General features: G+C 40.4%; 2 protein-coding genes across 7 annotated transcripts in view; one reads left to right on the top strand and one right to left on the bottom strand.

Moving 5' to 3' along the window:
- nedd4l (NEDD4 like E3 ubiquitin protein ligase) overlaps window positions 1-6,980 on the bottom strand; it is a 43,400-nt gene extending 36,420 nt beyond the window's left edge. For all 6 annotated transcript variants that reach the window (XM_069710783.1, XM_069710782.1, XM_069710781.1 and 3 more), the window contains exons 1-2: window positions 6,654-6,980; window positions 4,848-4,921 (exon numbers count right to left, since the gene is read on the bottom strand). In XM_069710783.1, coding sequence (XP_069566884.1) covers window positions 4,848-4,921; window positions 6,654-6,698 — 119 coding nt within the window. In that variant the 5' untranslated portion in view covers window positions 6,699-6,980. The remainder of the gene's footprint in view (window positions 1-4,847; window positions 4,922-6,653) is intronic.
- A 2,920-nt stretch (window positions 6,981-9,900) lies between these two features.
- Window positions 9,901-21,626, top strand: prlra (prolactin receptor a). Its single transcript, XM_069710787.1, has 9 exons — window positions 9,901-10,109; window positions 14,432-14,522; window positions 14,710-14,842; window positions 16,572-16,741; window positions 17,957-18,123; window positions 18,263-18,404; window positions 18,951-19,047; window positions 19,349-19,418; window positions 19,534-21,626. Exons 2-9 carry the CDS (start codon window positions 14,432-14,434, stop codon window positions 20,623-20,625), a joined length of 1,962 nt encoding a protein of 653 aa, XP_069566888.1. The 5' UTR covers window positions 9,901-10,109; the 3' UTR covers window positions 20,626-21,626.
- The last annotated feature ends 119 nt before the right edge of the window (window positions 21,627-21,745 follow it).

Consider the following 21,745-nt stretch of genomic DNA (forward strand, 5'->3'; position numbering starts at 1 on the left):
TTACAACAAGGTAATTCAAAGGGCATTGCATAAAACACAAAAATGTAAAAATGAAGACAAAATGTAAAAGCAACATAAGACAAAAGCCTTTCAAAAAAAAAAAAAAGCGCTTAAATAGAAATTAAAGGAGTTAAATAGAAAAATAAGCAACTCAACTGTAAAAGCTACGGCACTGTTAGAAATGAGTAATCATTCAATTAAATAAAAGGGCAGTGCTGAACAGAAGAGTCTTCAGCCTTGATTTAAGAGTTTCTATAACAAGAGAAAACAGCAGCCCAGAAAATTATAGTTATGTTATTTAAAAGCTCTTTCATTTAGTCATAAAGGAGCACATTCATACATTTGAGAATGTGACACTATCATTAACAATGCAATAAATAGCTGCTTATCATTTTTTGTTGTTAATTATCTATTAAATCATTCAACTAATTTGCTGCTAGTCTAAAAGTTACCCATGATGTATAATCTATTATAAATGAATCTGTGTATTCTGAAATAACTTTTATCAATATGAATATAATATAACAGATGGTGTAATTCTCCAGTGTGGCTCTAAAGCTGCAGGCTACAAGGAGAAAAAACCCACATCATCTAATTCTTCAAAACAACACATTATCCAGTCGCTGCATGGAGGTTTCCATCTTCCCAGATGACACAGAGGAAGTGAAAATGTATTTTCTTTCCTAACATCTGGGTGAGATTTTGTTGTTACAAGTTGGATAACTCACATTTTATTTGTACAAAACGGAAAATGAATCCTCATAAAACAAAAACAAAAGTTAAATTTCCAAGCCGTAAACATAACAGGTGACTTTCATTTTGGTTTCTCCATCTTACAACGATGCTCCGAATGCGTTGGCTGAGACACGTGATGCATGTACACATGTACTGTATGTCTCCGACCAATAAGGTGTGAAAACAGGCTCCAACATAAAAGGAAAAGACACCAGTGACACAACGAACATGTCGAGGGAAGTGAAAGAGGCTCCACCGATTGGAGGATTGAGTGTTGCATTGATTGGAAGAGGTCAAAAGAGAAAGTGATAAACAGTGAGATGAGACCAGAATAACTCCTATTGCAACAATATCAGACCGCAAGATGGCATCTGCTTTACTTAACCAGTTACTTCTTATTCGGGCTTCTACTCTTCTACTGTGCATTCCTTTTTTCGGTTTTCTTATGTTTGAGATTTAGTGTCCTAATGTTGGGAGGTTGAATGCAACCAAGCAAACGTAACACAAGTTACTTAATTACACAAACTAATTCATAGTGTAGCATTACTACAGTTTTATTTCCGTCATGTTGTATTGCCAGATCTCAATTGCTTTCTTTCATTTATCAGCCCCCTTCAATGAACTGTGAGCTGGTATTCAACAGAGCAAAGTCCAGACTATCAGCCCGACTGTATTTATAACTCGGCTGATCAACAGATTTAACTACATACAACCAGATACCAGTAAGCATTTTAAAACTTAATGTGTTATAAAGAGGGCTACTATGCATACTACCATACTTGGATGAGCTGGGGGAGCTGCGAGGAGAAGCGAGGGTTGGATCTGACTGAGAGCCCGAAGGCAATACGCCCGCCGGCAACCTGACTGCACCTGGGAACTAATATCTAGGTTAGGTTAGGTTATATAACCTCTAATAATATCTAATTATTTATTGAACAATTTTTCAGAAAGACCACCAGAAAACTGATCAGCAGTCAATTTTTCTAATAACACCATAATGACTTGTGGAAAAAAATGGAATGACTTTGTATTTCATGAGAGAAGTTGACCGTTTTAGAATGGAAGTCTATTGAAGCCAGCGGTTTTCTGGAGCCAGCTCCTGGTGGCCTTCAGTGGTATTGCACTTCTTGGCAATTCCGCATGGCTTCCCTTTTTAGAGCCGTAGACTACATCCTTTTTGTTTATCTACAGTCTGCGGTTCAGGTGTTTTCGGAAGCAGGAATCAGCTTAGCAGTAGGCTGACTAGACATTAGGACGTATTCATAACATATCCATATCCCCATAGTGTGATATGAGACGAGATATCAGCTCAGATTTTGGACATCATAATTTCCTGTAATGGCATAGGTGTTGTTTCAAAAGCTGCATTACAGTAAAGTAATGTAATTTCCTCAACTCCCCAGACCATTCTACCCACTTAGTCATTATAGCCATGTTCCTTATCATTATTTATCAAAAATATAACATTTTGTGAAAGTGCCAATAGTCACCGCTACAATATTTCCTCATCATTGTGATATTTAATTTTTTTTCATATCACCACTTGCTCCTCAAAACAACTAGACAGAACTTGCCGGCCCACCCTGGAGTTACCACTTGTGGCTACACGAGGCCACAGCAGCCATTGCTCAACAAAAGATCCACAGTTTGAGGTTAGAAAGTCGATTTTAAACGCATTTTAAACCATCTATGAATATGTTTTAAATCTAATTTTCAATAATTGGTTTTCTTGGGATCTTTTTTCACTACCCAGACTTGATCTAAACAACTAATCTAATTAAAATACAGATATGCCCACAATTAGATTTAGCCTGCCAGCTAGAGTGCAGCCTTTCATTCATTTGAAGGGAGCAGTTGAGAGGAAGTAAAGAAAAGGGCGGAAGGAAGATAAATAAATGGACATATATTGTTTTTAGTTTGTTTTTTTTAAGCCAGCTGCAAACATCCCCCAAGAGAAACTGCTGTTGCTTGATTGCTCAGTAACATCTCCAGGAACCCCACAGCCTCTAATTGTGTGTTTGTGTGGTTCTGTGATGGTCTGCGACTAAACAAAAACAATGAGCCTACTGTATCTCGGCCACATCGAGACTTCTTCTCGTCTCCTTCCCTCTATTAACAAAACTCCTGCTGAGGGAGACAGACAGGCTGCTTCTGGTTAAGAGCGAAATGAAAGATGCTGCTGGATTCCAAAACCTGGTTCAGACCACTTTTTGTTTGATTGCAAATTCCTTTAGTTTCCATCAACACCTCTCAAAAACAAAAGGCTCGGGGTGTTTCATTAAGTCCAAAATACCAGGGCAGAGCGCAACATACAGCAGCAACAGCAACACATTTAGAGAAAAAAGAAGAAAAGAACAAGTCGGCTCTGTTTGAGCATCTTCTGAGGTGACAGACTGCCAAGTCAGCACTGTCTCCTGTGGTAGGCTGCCACACATCAAGACCTCATTCAGTGCTTCTTCATTACAGTTCAGCTTTCTCCCGAGCCAAGCTGAGCTGTCCTGCCAGCAGGGCATCAGGATGCAAACACATGCACTTTGGCATGCGAGTAGCACTCACACAGCGCTAAACATGCCAAGCTCGTCCTCTGACAATGTCTGCTCTCTCATAGCTGAGATACAATGCATCACTATAACCAACAGTGGGAACAGTGTTCACAATTACATGAGGCTTGCACTGGTCATCTGGTGATATCGAGTGTATAAAACTGCATTTTTAAATAGCCTTGGTCTAAATGGTTGTTGTCTCATCTACTGTATATATTCATGGGCTTTTTGTGTGCAGATTGTGGACATTTGCTGAGGTACTGCTACATGTGTTTTCACTCTATTGTCATTTGCAGTCCTCTTCAGCCATTCAAGTGCATTTATCGAGGTGGAAGAGCCACTTGGTGAACTCGAATCTCAACTCAGCCTTTCCAAGTATTTGCTGTCGAGGGAGGGTGTTGTCAAAAAATGTATGGGGACAAAAAGCAACATACTTTAAGCACATGTGGAGGCCAAGACCTTAGGAGCATAAAATCAGTTTTACTCGTATCTAAAGCTGAAACAATTAACCAATAAATTAACTAGCAGATTGACGGAACATTAAATAGGAGGCTTATTAATTAATTGTGGAAGTCGTTTTTAAGTATGAACGCAGGTTCCAGACATAATAATATTTCCTGGTTTAATTTGTTTCAGAAAATAATCGACAGATCAACAAGTAATCCAATTTATTATTAGTTGCTCTGTTTTCGTACACGTGACTTGATATTTAAACGCGTTTTAGTCACAGTTACTCATCTCGACTGTTTGAACTTCAGTGTGCAGATTGATGTATGTTCGCTTTGACACTGGAAGCCTGTTTTCAAATGCATTTGCAAGCGTGATGCCATTTCCTGGACCACAGTCACAAAAATTTTCCCACCAGGCACAAAACGATAACTGCAATTCGAGGGGCAAAAGTCACACTGCTGAGAAAATGCAAGAAAAATTATAGTAACCAAACAAAGACTGGAAATACAACTGCACAGAAGGATGTTATGCAACGCCAGGTAAAAAGTGCATTAACAGTGGGTTGCACTGGATCCTGGATGGACACTTGAACAATTCAAAGATTTAAGTGTAACATCGCTGTGGTCGCACATGGGAGAAAGTATGTGGTGTGTATAATAATTAGTCAAACTCCTTCATCTGGAAAAAAGAGCCGTCATAGCTTATGAGGAGGATGGGAGAGGCAGGTAGGTAATCATTGATTAACACTTTGGTTTCAAGGTCTGTGTAACTAGAAGGAATGTAGTGACAAGGTGCTGAACAAGGATGACGGGACGGACTGAAGGAGACCCTTCAAATTTAAAGAGGGAGATGCTAAACATAATGCTGGAACTAAATCTCGGTCTTAGATTTGGCTTTCATCATATAAATGTCCCTGACGAATCATTTTTGTATTTCCTGAAGTGTCTTAGATATTCAATATTACAAAATAATGACTGTGTCCACAGCAGGTGCACTGAACAGACACACACTTCTTATCAAAAAGATGACAGAAAAATAACCCAACAGTTCTACTCTAAACACTCAAAAAACAAAACGGCATTTTCTGGTGTTTCAAATAAAAATACTTGTGACACTCACCTGGCTCCAATAATGTCTTTCTTGGCCAGATCAATTCCTGCAATGACCTTAACCCGCAGCACTCTTGTTTCATGCTGCGGAGGAGAGAGAGATGACGGTTCAAAACATTAAATCAAACTCATGGGACAGTTATCTCAATAATCTCGCAGCTGCAACTTTCTGCCAATAACCCTGACGCAGGGAAGCACCGACATAGCAGGACTATATTTCAAAATACGTAAACTTGCGCATTTCTTTCCATCAGTTTGACTGTGTTTTATGGCTATTCGGTCAGTTAATGTGTGCCTGTATGAATGAATTTCCCAATGCCTGCTGCAGGCTCACTTCAACCACCTCACACCAAGCTCTCTTTACAACTTCCCACACTCTTTTTTTTTCTCTAATTCACTGCAGCCTAAAAAGTAAAATCACAGGCTTCTTGTCAGGTGTCAAGAGTTAATGACATCCACATTAAGCATGATGACAAAGTCTGTCGGAATCTATGATTACAGTAATAGTGCCATAGAGGGAGGGATGGAGCGGGCCTGGGAGCACGGGCCGACCCAGCTGTTGCCTCGGGCGGTGGTTATGTTCTGGGAGGGTGCAGCATTTCTGAATGTTTACCTCACACTCACAAGAAGTTCATTGTCTCATGGAGCGCAGATCCAGAATCTTTATATTTAGTTGTGGGGATTACATGATGGGCTTTAAATGTCTGTAACTGGGTGAATGCTATAAAAAAATAAAATAAAGAAAAAGACCAGACAACCCTTTTCCAGTGTGGTGCAGTGCAGTGTGTGGTTTGTTATTAAAAGACAGGCATCAGACGGAGCACCACAAAGCAGATACCAGCTCTGATCTTAATACATGTTATTGTTAGGAATAAACATTTTGTGGGGTTTTGGCATATCTATCCAGATAATTGACATCTCAAAAGTGTATCTTGCCAAGACACTGTCCAATATATTGGATTAATAGAGACCAGGTAGAAATCTCTCCTGCATCCTGGCCGGAGTGTCATTTAATGATTGAACATATGAACGTGATTATTTATTATTACTCATGTCTGACAGGTAAGTCGGCTGATATGACAGCTGCTGGCTGGCTCGGTTAGAAAAGTATTTTGTCATATTAGTAGACTGGTGACTAACGGTACCCGCCGTGTAAAACCATAACGTTTGCAATGGTTTTACACTACATTATTTATGCAAGTCTGACTGCCGGAAGTCCAAAAAAACCAAACACACACACACACACACACACATGGGAGGATATCGACCTGGTTTGACGGAGCAGGACCTCCATCTCTCCGCTTCAGCCCTCAAGACGCGTTTTAGTGGCCCGCTCACCATCCGACAGCTTTAAATCACCGACAAGCTAAGAAAGTAAACCATTTCAGCTCTGCACATCTGGGCTTCAGCTCTGCACATCTGGGCTTCAGCGTTGAGCTCCCAGTTCGTCTACAAGTCGACCGGACGTTAAAAATCAAATAAAAGGATGCAGCGGAGCTAATGAAGCTCGCAGGATTAAAAGCGGAGGGAGGGGGGGGGGGGGCGGTTTATTTTTCAAAGACGAAGTGGTGCAGTTTGTTTACTTAAATTAAAATAAACTAAGACGGGGGGGGGGACTGACAGCTGCCTGGACATTACAAAGGAATGTAATGGGTGAAGGGCTCGTTAGCTTCACTTGTCGGCTAACGTCGGCGTTAGCTCATCTCCGGCTCAACCACCGTCCTCGTGAGAAAGCGCTCATTCATGACTGCGGTCTTACATTTTAAAAAAGGCTTTTTTTTTGGTGGTTTTTTTTTTCTTTTAAATTAGAGCTTACCTCGTCTTCTGAAAGTCCATATATCGGCTCGTAAATCGCAGCCATATAGCCTGCGGTCCACGCTACACACACACACACACACAAACAATCCGCCTGGCAGAGCTAGCTCGTTTAGCCGTGAAACAATAAAGTCCCACTTTCCTCTCTCTGCCGTAAAGTCCGCGGTGAGATCAAGTCCTTGGCACCGGCACGCAAGTGGGGTCGGTTCGGGGGACGTAATCCTCGCCCGCCTGCGTTGGTCCGAGACACAACTTGGAGATGAAAAAAAAAAAAAACACCCTCAGAGCTTCAAAATGTTTCGACTGAGACAAGATCGCTTTTGTCAACTCTGAGTTTATCCCCTGAAATGTTGTGACACCCTGACTTCCTCCCGGCCCGTCAGCCAATCGCGTGCCGATTAGACGTGATTGACGTCAACATCGACCAATCCGATGCGTCAGAAATTCCCCCCGTCGCTCCTGGACGCCCCCCCCCCAAAAAAAAAAAAAAAAAAAAAATAAGAAGAGGTATTTGAAGCTTATGTCTTGAAAGTGCAACTAAATTAATATTGTTGGGATTTTTAGGCTTTTTAAAAATATATATATATTATGTATAGTGTCACGATTTACACCGAAATGGTCTCGTGAAGGCCCAAAATGTGTTGATGTCGTGGGCGGGGTTTATGACACAGCCAATCCCAGGTGCAGAAAAAAAACACATTAGCTCAAACTACTGATCCCGATCACGAATTTAAATCGATGACGAAGCGGCGAAAGTTTGAGTCACTTTGGAAAAGCACAAATAACCACACCGTCCTTTATCTCAGCACCTATGACAAAGGCAACACAATAAACGCTTTGTATACGAGACTCATATTTTCATTTGAACCTGGAAATAATCAGAAAGTTTAAGGATATAGAAGTAATCAGAAACAGAAGTTATTATATTATATTATATTATATTATATTATATTATATTATATTATATTATATTATATTATATAAAAGCTGTTCCAATTAGGACCCTTTTGCATCAGGACACCCTGTTTGATATATATATAAAAAATAATGTAATGATTTTGAACAGGCTGTTGAAGAGGTTCTCCCTAATAATATTAACAATAATACATTTTTATTTGTGTAGCACCTTTCATACAAGAAAAGCAGCTCAAAGTGCTTGCAAGCAATCTACATGTAGTTCTTCACATTCAGCTAAACCTCCCGTGTGCACCTGCTGCTGCACTCGTTCTTCTACCAAAGATAACACGTGTCATATTGCCAACAAGGAAGATGACTTCCCTCCCTCATCCCCCTTCAAATTACCAACTGCTTTTAATAAAAATAAATAAATAAATAAAAAAAAAATCAAGGCCGTTTTTCTGGACTTTTTAAGAGGTTTTTCCATCAAATCAGTTACCAAAAACGCCGCTAGATGTCAGTGTGCAATCGTTGCAAGGTTTGACCTGATTAGTCCAAGTTCTGATGTTCAGTGATTGAAGAGTCAAGGGAAATGCCACTGTTGATTGTTTTACTGAGGAGGGAGGCGGACCTCAGTCCTTCACCGAGCACTACTGGTCGTCTCTCAGGTTTCAGCTCTCTTGTTTTACAGCAACAACAGGATAAACAGACAAGTACAGACATGAAAGCTGACGCACCAAAATTACTGGTACACACAGGCGCCTTTATTTTCAATGACAGACAAATTAAACAAAAAACAGAAGCGGTGGAGGACAGTGGCGCAATAAATCTGCACTTTAAACATTTATTTGAGGTCATGCATCAAACCCGCCCTCGATCAAATGTTCGCTGGCTTTCACATATGGCCGTGCTGCATAACGATACTTTTAAATCAATGTGAAGAGCAGATGGCCATATTATATAACATTATTGCTTCTAAGTAGAGCTGAAAAAGGGGAGGGCAGGAGATTTCCCGAGCCACCCTTGATATAAAGCCATCATACACTCTGCCCCAAAGCAAAACAAAATTGTGTGTTTACTTACAATCTAAACCATAAAAATCTACATGAACACGCTGTCTTTTTCTTAAAATGAAATGTAAATATTTTTTTTTGTACTGTAAAAAAAGTAAACTAATTCAATAACACACAAAAAAATAACTGAAATGTTGCAGATAAAAGGACTAATTTACAGCAACAGGGCATCAAGAGGGCAAGTTTTTCTTTGTTATATTTTCAGATATATGTATGATTTACTTTTTCTTTTTTGCTCTGCTACATGATTTAATATAGAAATCACACTGTTGTCCATTTTCCAGGAATTTCTATTCTCTCAGCCCCCAGTTTGACGTAAATGCATTTTTACGTTTGCACCTGTGAGATCTCTGTGTGTTGAACACAATGAGCAAAAAGGAAGTTTGGTTCAGCAGACAATCATCGGATATACGGGGACAGATCCCCGAAGATCCCTAAAAGAATCGGTCGTCACTTCTTTCTCTGTCATCTCTGCTGTCTGAGATTCCTTGGAAACAAATAGTTCACCGTTGTGCATTTCGAGGCTGTAGTTTGTGATCTTCTGCAGCCTGCTTGCTGTGTATCTGCAGAGAGAGCTTCTGCTTACAGACACGTACAGTTGTTCATTCAGACTCTCAGGAAAAAGTAGGTACGTTTTTATGACAGGTTGCATCCATACATACCTGTATACCTGAAAACAGACATTGTTGTTCAGGGTTACCACCTGTTATAAAAATTATCTTGATAACTTTTTTGTTTCTGTATATATGAAGTAGTTTATTTTTCTTTTAAAGAATTAAGAGGTGAATGGAGGGAGTGTATCAATTACAATATTCATATCTAATACTTAGGGAGACGTCCAATACTGGGAGACCTTGCTATGTTTACAGCTCACAGTAAGAGGAACCAGTAAAAGGTATAAACACTGTTTTAACTAAACAAATATTTTTTTTTTTATCTAAGCACGTAAGTAAATGCAGTTTGTCCTTTTCCACCTCTGATGCACACACACAAACACATTAAGAAATGTCAAAAAACAAACTGAAAATAATCTCCAAGTAAAACATGTTTTGCACATAAACTCGGTAATTCAAAATCAAATCGAGCACGCTTGACCGAATTAATCTGCATGAGAAGATTTTATATTAAAAACCACTTCAAACTTTCCGATTTTCCAATATGTCTTCAGCTGTTTTAAAGGATGCTGGATGTCCATCTCTTCCTCCCTGCAGGTCTAGAGAACCTACACGGTGGGCGGGGCTTACGGCGAGGCTGGACTAATATGCCCCGCCCTCTTCGGGATCACAGGAGGGCGCAGGAGAGGGGATGCTTGGGAAACGGGACGGATGTCTGAGCTGCCCGGGTCGCTCGGTAATAATGTGCGCACTTCCCTTCTGTTGTCTTTGGTAAACCAGTCATAGTTTCAGGTCGGTGAAAAGTCTGCTCTTCTGGGAGCTGCCAGCGTCCAAGATACTGAGGGAGAGACTGGAAATTCCTGCCAGCTGCTGGTAAGTCACAAACAAACTCAGAGTTGATCATCACTACTGGTGTGATTTGGTTCCTAGCGTTTGGTACAGACTCATATAGAGATGGGAAAAAATTGAGAGTGATGATATGATGGATGGCTGCAGGCAGAGTTTGTTTCCGCGTGGGAGGAAGAAGAGGAGGATGATGCCGGGGTGTCAACTGCATAAATGGGGCTTCAAATACCTGCCACGTGCTTATTGGCCTTTAGTCGGGTTTAAAGGAGGTGAGAGAGGCTATTGGTCTTTATTGCACCAAAGTGTTCAACTCAATAGTGGATTACAACATGGGTTGCCTGCAGCTTACTGACTCTTTCCACTGTTAGTTCTGCCCACAGGCTTTATATAGACGGCCTCATCAGTGTTGAGCTCTGCATGCTGATTACTGCTGTAATGATTGACCATACAGTGAAAGCATAAGAGTTGTCTCAGGCTTAAGTAATAGTTTAAAGTGTTGCCTCGCTTCCTACGATATTTAGAAATATTTATTATCAACGATAGTCTTTTTTTTTTTTTTTTTCATTTAAAGTGTATATATTGGTTTGAACAATCAAAAAAAGTCTCATTTGATTTAAAATATTGTACTGTAATGTGACTTTTCCCTGTTCAGGTCTGATTGTGTCATATGATAGAGATCTATTATCTGTGTTAGCACGGGCTGAAAATTGACTTGCAGGCTTTATCAACATTATATTAAGATGGATAATCTTTTGGTGGCAACTGTTGACACATTTTTTTGCACATAATTTGCACAAAAATAAGTGGTGAGTCAGGATAATAAAAAAATGTTCACAGTCTTGTAACTACTGCTGTTTTGTAAGGAAAGTATTTGCTGATTCACTTTATGTAATTTCTTCAGTTAAATAACAAAAGCAGTATATATTCTTTCTCTCACCATTTCACGCACACTGTACATACAGCCCAGCTCGTCCACTGATTGATCAGAACTAACCAGACAGAAGTGACTACATCCACAATTAGAAAAGCACATGCCTGCATGCAGCTTCAAACAAATCCTGGCCGAGCCACTTACATTATATCTAACACGCAGCTACGCCTCAGGTGTTTCAGATCTTCAAATACAGTATAGCTTTCGAAATATGGAGTTTCTGCTTCACCAGGTTAATTGTGTCATTGGAACTAACAGAAGACCCTCAGAGGAATATTGCTTCTCTCTCAAACACAGGAACTATAGCAGCATTGGAGGCCTATAAATACATGTTTGCAGGTTGTCCCCTTATCTTCTTAACCTATTTCTTACTCTGAGCACAGCCGAAGATCAGTGGGATCATTATTGCTGCCGGTAGAGAACAGTGTTCTGCCGGACTGCTGCCCTTAAAAATGTACATACAAAAGTTCAGCTAAGAAAAGAGAGGAAGTACAGTTTGACAAGCAACACGTTCATGTGCGACAATGAGGTAAAAATGTTGTAGTGTTGCTGAAAAAGGCAAAAAGAGCGAGAGCTGTATATTTTTAGTTTTTTTTTTTAGTTTATAGTTTCTTTGTTTTGAACCTGTGCATTCGGTGATATCCTCAAGAGGAATAATGAGAAACAGGATTTTATGTAGAGTTGTGTCAGAGAACTTCATCTGAATGAGTCCTTCTGGCATCAAACTGGGATGCCATATTGTTATTACACTAATAACAGGCTGTGCCAGCTTTCATTAACCATTTAAATAAGAGTACAAACATAAACTGTACAGATTATGTTCCCTGGCTTCAGGTATACACCTGAAACCATACACATGAAAGTATAGAACAAAAAATTACTACCTACAGTACAGCTGACAAGTTTGTTACAGTTATAAGTGGTATAATTCACCAGTCCTGGGACCTAAAGTTTGTCCTGAGTGTTTCTCATTGCCCTGAAAATTACTGCATCTGGTTTTCTGTTGCTCTCTGCCTTTGACTACCTGTATAAGAAAACAAAAAATTTCCTAGAAAGGTGCTTGTGGTCAAACCGGTTTTCTACACCCAAGCAGGATTACAGGTCAAGATTTTGATATCAGCACAAAGTAATTTTTTTTTAATCTGTTTTAGATATTTCTTAAACCAAACTACAATTTGTGATGAACAGGATATTTTATGATAAAAGGACATGTAAGTAATTGTTGCTGGAGGAACAAAAACAACACATTTTAGTCAAACCTGCTGGTGTACTTTGTAAATATGCTGGACACTCTTTTCCTGTCTAAATATGGAAGCTTTCATAAATCCCAGTGGCCTCGGTGGGGCACTTATTTTATTTGCACTGACCTCAAGGTAATATAAAACTGAGATACGCAAAATTATACGAGATATATTCTCTTACTTTGTGCCCCTTGTTCTTTAGAAACCTTTTGGAAGAGAACACCAGGTTTCAAACAAGTCGCTGTAGGTCAACTGTGTCAGACAAGGACTCTCTGACCATGCATGACGGACAATTCTCAAAGCACAACAGTCACGCTGTAGTTTTCCAGTTTTTTTCTTCGACATTAAATATAGTTATTTATTCACAAATCATGCAGAGACACTTCTGGGTATGACTTTCAAGACATGCGTCATTTTCCATTATTAATATTAAAGTATTGGTTGCTTGTTTCCTCATGTGTAGATTTGTAGTTTTAAACTGTAAGATCAGCATGTTTATATAAGATTAACTAAAGCAAGCAAGCTTTCTTTGATGGCCATGAATGCGGTGGAATATACGGTATAATGAATGAATAAGACTATCTTTTTTTTGTAATATAAAGTACATTTCCTGCTGAGAATCCACACAGTAGAGTTCAAATTCAACCATTGTTATCTGTGAGGGAAGCGCCTCAGTCTGTTTACAAGCACTTTTTCTCAGCTTAGCAGCTTATTCAGTTTGTGCTCCTGGTTACGTAAGACGGCTATATGCAGCAGGAGGCTAATCCAGTGCCTTGATCTTAATGCCAATTATCAGATCATGGTGACGTTTTTGAAATTAAGGCACCATCAACCGCAGTTGGTAACTACCACTTGCTGGAAGTTGTTATGATATTAAGAAAGTGTGATAACCTGTAAACAAGTGGGTTGAAACATTTCTGGAAAAAAAAAAAAAGAGAAAAACTTGGATATTTCAATCATCATGAGGCACAACATTACTATTGCGTCATATTTAACCACTATACACAATATGATAACACATGCAGCCACATCCCGCACCAGTGTTACTGTACATTAATAATACAGAATTTTCCCAAGTGTACATCATCTTATAAAATGCAGACAGTATCTTGTTGATAAGACACTTGGCAGAAATTCAGAAGCACTCACTAAATAAGTGAATCTGAATGTCTTTGCTTTAGGGGGTTGTAGAAAATATATATGTATATATTTAGATTTATTAGGGCTCATTTGAATTTTGAAAATGTGAACGTGCACCTTTTCAAACCCCAGTGGGACAAAAGAGTCCTCTGTTCAACATGTCAAATGCTGAACCGCAACAATTCATCAGTAATCAGGGAGAACGTGAGCCAGCATTTGACAGGAAGTATTTCCTGCCAGCTTTCAGGTTTTGCTGATCCAACATCAGCTCTGCCATCTATTTAACCTCTATATCATCGCCTATTCTTCCTCCCTCCCTGCCTTCCCCGTGGGGTTTAGTAAATACATCTGATACGTCTGCACATGGTCCGGCAAATGCAGATTTTCAAGTCAAGCGAAGGGGAGTCAAGCTGGTCGCCAACAACACAAACCCGCCTCCTGCTGTGTGTCTGTTGTAAGGGCAAAAGCCCCGACTCAGGTTATGCAATCAGTTACGCTGCATGTACCAGCTGGTAGAGGTAGTCCGAAACAGAGAGGATGTTTTTTAATCCTTAGTGAGACAGCATACATTCTCTGTGGGAGAATTTTTTTTTTCTCTCTGTTCATCTTCTGTAGTCACATTTTATTCTGACTTATCAGACCTGTTTTGGACATGTGCGCTCTATAATTTGAGTTTAACGCCAACTTCTGTATTGCACTACGGCACAGATGTTTTCTCTGCATGAATTACTCTTTACATCAGCAGTAAAGTGTCCAACACTTAATTGTGAACTGTCCACATGTGGACGTCGTCCTTTTTTTGTTGTCTGTTCCTAATTATGCCTTAAAGGACTTTGAATTTGAGGATTGGACATTAGACTCACTCTTAAACCGTGATGAAGAAAGCATCTCTGCTGCACAGGACAGCTTTTTCTTAGTCATACAAGTATGTTGTGAGTCGACACAAGATGTGCATCAAAAATTCCAGTCGAGGTATTTTGTCAACTGTTCCCCCATCTTCACCTTTCTTTGTTTTTGTTTTTTTCTCCATCCAACAGATGAGGCTTCGTGGTGCTACGATGAAGAAGGTTGGGGAAGTCATGCTGATGTTGTTGCTGCTGTTCTTCACGCCGCACGCAGACGCAACACGTAAGTGTTTGGCTTCAGCGAGACTTGAAACAGTCTTAGCATACTTCTTAAAGGGTCTTGTTTGTGGTGTTGTTTACATCTGTTAAAGTTTGATTTGTGGTTCTCTATTTTTGTGATATTATACACTACATTTCGTATTGTATTGGATGTAATATCCTTTTTTTTATATGTGCTGTTTTGTGTTCAGGCTACAGCCTGCCGGGGAAGCCCGCACTGACCAGATGTCGTTCTCCTGAAAAAGAGACCTTCACCTGCTGGTGGGAGCCGGGCTCTGACGGGGGACTGCATACTACCTACGCCCTGTACTACCGCAAAGAGAAGTAAGCGGCTTCCAGTCTCATGCAGTAACACATTGACTCTTATTTTAATTTAATGAAACGTTTTTTTTTTTTTTACTGATTTGAAACAGAAAATGAGTCGAAGAGCAAATGTTTAAGAGAAAATTGCTCTACGTGTCAGCAACCATTTAGATGTTGTATTAACATGCATGTCGGTGGAAGAGTGGAGCGCAGCATCAGTGCATCCGAAAAAATGGAATGTCTCTTCATTCTCAAGGTCGCACCATTGTTAGTGAGCAGCCTTTGTGGTGGTTAGCATTGAGGGCAGCAGACAGGTCTAAGAGGATAAAGATTGTGAAGGGTTATGTGGCTCTGGTTGTGCCCGCCGTGATCGGGGATTTTAACATTGTGCAACATTGATAAGAGATGCAGAGAATGAGGGGAAGAACTGGGACCATTGTGTTCAACTACAGGGCTTAATAGGCTCAAGTTAGCAAGGTTACGGTGCACATTCAGAAGGATGAAGGTGGCATGCAAACAGAGAGGAAGAGGAGAAAGTTATCGTTAGCAGAATGTTCCTCATATCTGTTTCTTGAATATGAAGTTGCAGCCAGGTGCTGACTAGCAGCATAAAGGCCTAAAGGTGACACAACTCTTAAAAAGTCATCAGTACAGAAATAGTCCAGCACATAACCACCTATAACACTTACTTTTTACACTAGTAAGTGGTTGCATGTATTGTATGTTGGTTGGCATAATCCCATGCTAAGCTGATCTAACTGGAGCTAAACTGTGGCCGGACAGATATGAGGAAGGTGTTCATCCTTGCGAGACAAACAAATAAGCATATTGTTGAACTAAATTGTTGATCTCATCCTTTTAACAAATGTAGATGAAGAATGAACTGAAGTTTAAAGAAACAATAAAATGAGATGAAACTTAATTCATCTCTGTCTTTTAAAAGCCAACAATCAGGGGATTGTCCAGGTAGTCATTCCTGCCATGAGGCCATGGTTTGCCACACTATGTTGTAATAGCTCACAGAGACACGACTAAGTGTCTTTAAGTAACATCATCTTTTTTTAAGTTACACATGTATTGTGTTTTTCAAGCATTAGCACTACAGCTACAGACAATGCTAGGGTATTTGTGTTTGTACATGTCCTGCTGTTTATTCTCTCTATAAGAATGGTTATTGTGTGTAGAATAAATGCACTTTAGTTAAATGCTGTTCAACATAACTTTAGATGAGTCACTTTCTCCACTTTCTATGAAATAAAGACTCTGTGGATTTTCTTCTCCAACTCTTAATACATTTAGAGCCACAAAGCTGTTTCATTTGACCTAACAGGAAGGAGTTCCACCAGTCGATGAGAGTAATGCGTGTAGAAACCAACACTCTCAACAACAATGCATTCTTCCTGTTCTAAACATAAAAACATGGCAGTTGTGTCATTAATGCACTCATGTCTGCTGGGATTTGAACCTTCAGTAGTGGCTATAAATGTTTATACACAACACATCATTATCCTAGAGGCAGAAACGCAATTTGAGAGTGCAGGAAATAAACACCTTGTCCTTCACCTACAGTAGACACACACACACACACACACACACACACACACACACACACACACACACACACACACACACACACACACACACACACACACACACACACACACACACACACACACACACACACATTTTCAGGAATGCACGCTGTTCTTGCACTGTGCGAATACATGCTGTTCCCCTTCCTCTCCTGCAGCTCCGAGACGGTGTACGAGTGTCCCGACTACCACACGGCCGGAGTGAACTCCTGCTTCTTTAACAAGAACGACACGTCCATCTGGGTCAACTACAACATCACGGTGGTGGCCAACAACGCGCTGGGCAGCACCTTCTCTGACCCCGTGGACATCGACGTGGTCTACATCGGTAAGAGGAATGTGTGCACGGGTTCGGAACAGGGAGGGTGAGGTTTCACCTGATTTAGCATGATGTTCCAGACACAATTTCCCCGAGAGGATTAAAAAAAATGTAACACACACTCCCACAGCTGCTCAGCGGCACACTGGGTTACACTGTGGCTAATACTGTTGGAGTGTACTTAACCCTCCCTCTGGCTATAGCTCCTCGCTGAAGGTCACCAATTTATAGAAGTAAAAAGACTTTGTCACAGTACTGAATACCTAAAGGAAGTAGGGATAAAGCTTGTTAATGTTTATTTTGTTGTCTTTAAAATCCTATTAATAGACCAAAACCTGCAATGATTGGTCGTAATAATAAGCATCGCCCATACTGCCAAAACCATGCCAAACCACAGTCTCCAATGTTGTCCAAAAACTAGTACCAACACATAAAAGTGCCGCACTGTTTCACCGGATAACATCTTCTGTCATTACAACACAGAAACTATTTTAAGTCACATCCCACATACACAATCCTGCTGCTACAAACACTCACTACGGTACCAAACATGTATTAATCAATGGCTGAAAATAGTTCCCAACAATAATTTTCTCCTCTTCCTGTGATGTTTTCTAAACTGCACTGTGCCCTATTTATTTTTAACAAATGAAAAATACAACTTTGTGGCTTATTTAAAAAAAAGGAACAAATGAAGTTACACAGACAGCAAACTATCGAGAGGGACTAAACACATGGTTTCTTTTTTCAGTACTTTAAGCCTTTTCTTTCGTCTGAGTGGAGATAATGGATTAAATATAAATTGTGGGCAGATCTACTTTCTGTTATGGAACAATATATAAATATCGTAAGAGGTCTGTAATTATAGTCCCCAGTGTGATGTTGCAAAATACAAACACGCGTTGTTTGGTTCATGAAATATTCCTTTTTCTTTGGTCCCTCGCGACCTGATCAGGCCTAAACTGTATCTGTTTAGTTGTCTGACCTCATATGTGTCTCCAAGAGAATAAATTAAAGCCTAAACATTTACATTTATCTCTACCATGTCCTTACACGTCAACAAATCTGTCACGCAATGTGAGAGACGTGGACCCGTTTTCACAGTCAGTTGTTTCTGTCTTCCAAAGACTGTTTTATTTACTTAGATTTTTTTTTTTTTTTTTTTTTTCATTCCTTTCTCTTAATCCCACCCACAAAACACATGGCGTCTCTCTGCCTCTCTAGTCAAGCCTAATCCTCCGGAGAAACTAACAGTGATCGTAATGGAGGACAAAGGCTGGCCCTTCCTCCGAGTGTCATGGGAACCGCCGCACAAGGCTGACACCCGCTCCGGCTGGATCACGCTCATCTACGAGATCCGGATCAAGTTGGAGGAAGAAAAGGAATGGGAGGTAGGGAAGTCATTGCACTCGCAAGGAAGGGACATAGCGGTCAAAATGTTGGTCTTCCAAATTTGAAAACTGACGAGTCATCGACAGCTTGAGGGACTGAAACCTGAACCGTGTCTGTTATTTGTGTTGCTTTTTCCAGATGCACCTTGCAGGCCAGCAGAAGATGTTTAACATCTTCAGCCTGCGGTCAGGTGGGACGTACCTTGTTCAGGTGCGCTGTAAACCCGATCATGGATTCTGGAGTGAATGGACTTCCACATCCTTCATCAAAGTTCCTGACTGTAAGACATCCACCAACATTTATCTGTAGTTACAGCACGTACAATTTTAACAGTCTTTTTAAGATATAATACATTTCTTAAAGGAAATGTCAGCATTTTGGGAAATATGCTAAACCACTTTCTTGCTGAGAGATATTGATATCCTTCTTATTGACTGTCATTTAAATATATGGCTGCAGTCACTTAACTTCTGCACCTCGTCTTGGCTCCGTGTTCATGCCTTAGAGAATCTTGTCTGACGGAGACTTCGGGCCAATCACGGGTCATTTCATAGAGAGAAGGCGTTCCCGCTGGCTGACTTCTATAAATGTCAATGAGTTTTAACTCTGCAAGAAAGTGACTAAGCATATTTTTCAAAATGTGAACTATCGCTTTAGTCAATAGTTAATGGGGCAAGGATAGAATGACTATAATTATCCAGCCTCTTCAATATCCTATAATAATAATAATAATAATAATAATAATAATAATAATAAAATACTAGTGAGACAATAGAAGGTTATATTTTGTGCTGAAGGTCTCACATTGGTATGTTGTATCTTTCAGATTTCCATCGGGAAAAGTCAGTTTGGATCCTCATTGCAGTTTTTTCTGCCTTAATCTTTCTCATCCTCATGTGGTTGATAGTCATGAACAGCCACAGGTAAGAATGATCATGACTTCCTTATGCATGTTTTATTTTTTATAAAATATTGACAGTTTGATGTGAGAAGCACAAAAAGATCTAATTCACATTTATAAATTTTCATCTGAAGGAGACTAATCTGACTGCATGTTATAGGGTAGACACTGGAATATAAACTGGGATACTGTGATACTTGGTGTGATGATAAAAGAAAAAAAAAGGTCCATGGAACTACTGCCACTCTCGACTTTCATCTCATTGATATTCAACTGCTGCTCACAAACCCTGACATGAATCTCATCTCTTTTTGTGTGTGAAGTCTGAAGCATTGCATTCTGCCGCCAGTCCCTGGTCCGAAAATCAAAGGATTTGATGAGCAGCTTCTCAAGGTAGAGCATCGAGATAACGACCAATGTCTGGACGTATTCCTCATCTGCTGCAAATCATCATGTTTAATTAAGAAAAGGACCAACGAATACTTGTGTTTTTCTCTTTTGTGTGTAGAATGGCAAGTCTGAGGATATTTTCAGAGCACTGGTGGTGTCTGATTTCCCCCCAACGTCGTCGTCTAACTATGAGGACCTGCTGGTGGAATACTTGGAGGTGTACGTCCCCGAGGAGCAGGAACTGATGCTGGAGGAAAACAAGGATCTGCACGATGGTGGCCTCAAATCCGAGAGCTCCTCATCCGACAGCGATTCTGGCCGGGGCAGCTGCGACAGTCACACGCTGCTGATGGATAAGTGCGGTCGGGCAAAAGAGGAAAAGCAACCAGGAAAGGAGGGCGGTCAAATGGGGACAAAGGCACAAAGGCACCAGTCAGCCTGGGAGAAGAAAGCGTTGACATATGCTCACAAAGACATGGTGAGCCCTGACATGTCTAGCGGGAGGGTGAAGACCTGGCCCTCTGTGTTTTCCCCACTGCCCCAGTACAGCTCGACCTCACTGGATCAACCGAGGTCACTGGAAACAGCCAAACAGCACTGCCTTTCGGACAGCCTGTTTCCCACGGACTCCTCGTCCTCCTACCTCACTCAGCCCGGCCACGGCTCCAAAGAGGCTTTCGGACCAACCTACTGGAAGTTCTGCATGAGCAACAAGCAACCTCACCTGCTCCATCCGCAGACGGAGGCCCGACGGCAACTCCGGGCCCACAGCGACGTCAACATCTCCAACGTCGGCCACAAAGACGCACCGGCGGGCCCGCGGTTGCTCGCCGAGCGGTCCAGTGAGTACGTTGAAGTCCACAGGGTGGATGAGGAGGACACGGTGCTCCTCCATCCTGTCTCATCAGGCCACGGAAAACGCTGCCCCCAGGTGCACCAGGGGGAGAACTACAGCAAGGTGAAGGGAGTTGGCAATGACAATGTGCTGCTGCTCCAGAGAGGAGTGATGAAAGAAGAGCTGGACACGTGTCCTTGTGAGAACCGGGAGACAGACGGAGGAACACGGCGGAACTACACGTCGTCCAGCGCTACCACAGCTCAGAAACCTACAAGCTGCGTTTACACTGCGCTGCCAGTCCAGGACGAAAGGGCTTCGGCAGGGAACGGTTATGTTGACGCCGCCTCGGTGTTCACCCTGCCCACCTACTAGGTGCACAATAAATCCGAACAGTTGTTGCGAAGACAATATTTTGCTATCACAAAATGATTTTTGTTATTTATTATTCTTTTCACAGATTACAGTGCAGTGACACACTCTGATTTTGCTAATGCAAGAGAATTTGATTGGATGATTGGAATTATAATCTTCATTTCACATCATAACGAATATAATTTATTGTATAAGTTATGTGGTCTGATATGTTGTCATTCATAAGATGTTTTTTAATCATTTTTCATGTTTCAAGTGTCTGTTAAAATTACTTAAAAATCAAGATGAAAGAAAGCTCTAACATCAGATACTTGGGTTATGTTTTTATTTTCCTTTACCCCCTTATAAACACTTACGGCACTACACTACGTTTTAAAGTTGCTTGATATGTATATGTGTGTGTATATATATATGTGTGTGTGTGTGTGTGTGTGTGTGTGTGTAACATGCTCGAAGAAAACCGAAAGTGTAATGTATTGCTCTGTTTTTCCATTCAGAGACAATTTTTCTGTATATACATTGAAGTTATTTCTACAATCACGTTTACTATTTTGGATGGGAAAGTAGTGTTGAGATGCTTGGATGGCCGTGTACAGTACTGTACTTTTTTTGTGCATGCATATGTGTCTGTACAGCTGCACATATAGCTTTTAAAGATGCCATTTAAACTGCCCTCAAAGCTCTTTGGGAAGCTTACCATAAAAATCATGTTTATGAATAAATTTCCAAAACGCAGTTATGGAATATTGTTTACTTTGTGTGTAATTGTATTTTGATAGTTACGTGTGTTATTATAACCTGGGTGTAATTATAAGGAATAAGGCAAAAAAAACAAAAAAAAAAAACTGAACAGTAATCTCTGATTTTGGGACAACAAACGGTCTCTGAAGTACAGAGTGAATTGGGTTTCATTTAGTCCTATAAAGAAATCTTTATAAATGCACGCCATCTATGTAATACTGTTGTTTTATATTTTTCAAAAATGATGGTTTAACTGTTTATCCCCCATCGGAGAGTTTTCTTTTTTTTGTTTGTTTTAAAAAAGAAAAAAAATAGGACTGTTATTCTAATGTATTAGTGCCATGATATTATTGTAATTACTGCACGAGCATCCGGTGAC

This window comes from Brachyistius frenatus, unplaced genomic scaffold (genome assembly GCF_029030835.1).
Source record: "Brachyistius frenatus isolate BFR_SWC_R1_liver_20210118 unplaced genomic scaffold, ASM2903083v1 Contig_94, whole genome shotgun sequence".
NCBI classification, from domain to species: domain Eukaryota; kingdom Metazoa; phylum Chordata; class Actinopteri; family Embiotocidae; genus Brachyistius; species Brachyistius frenatus.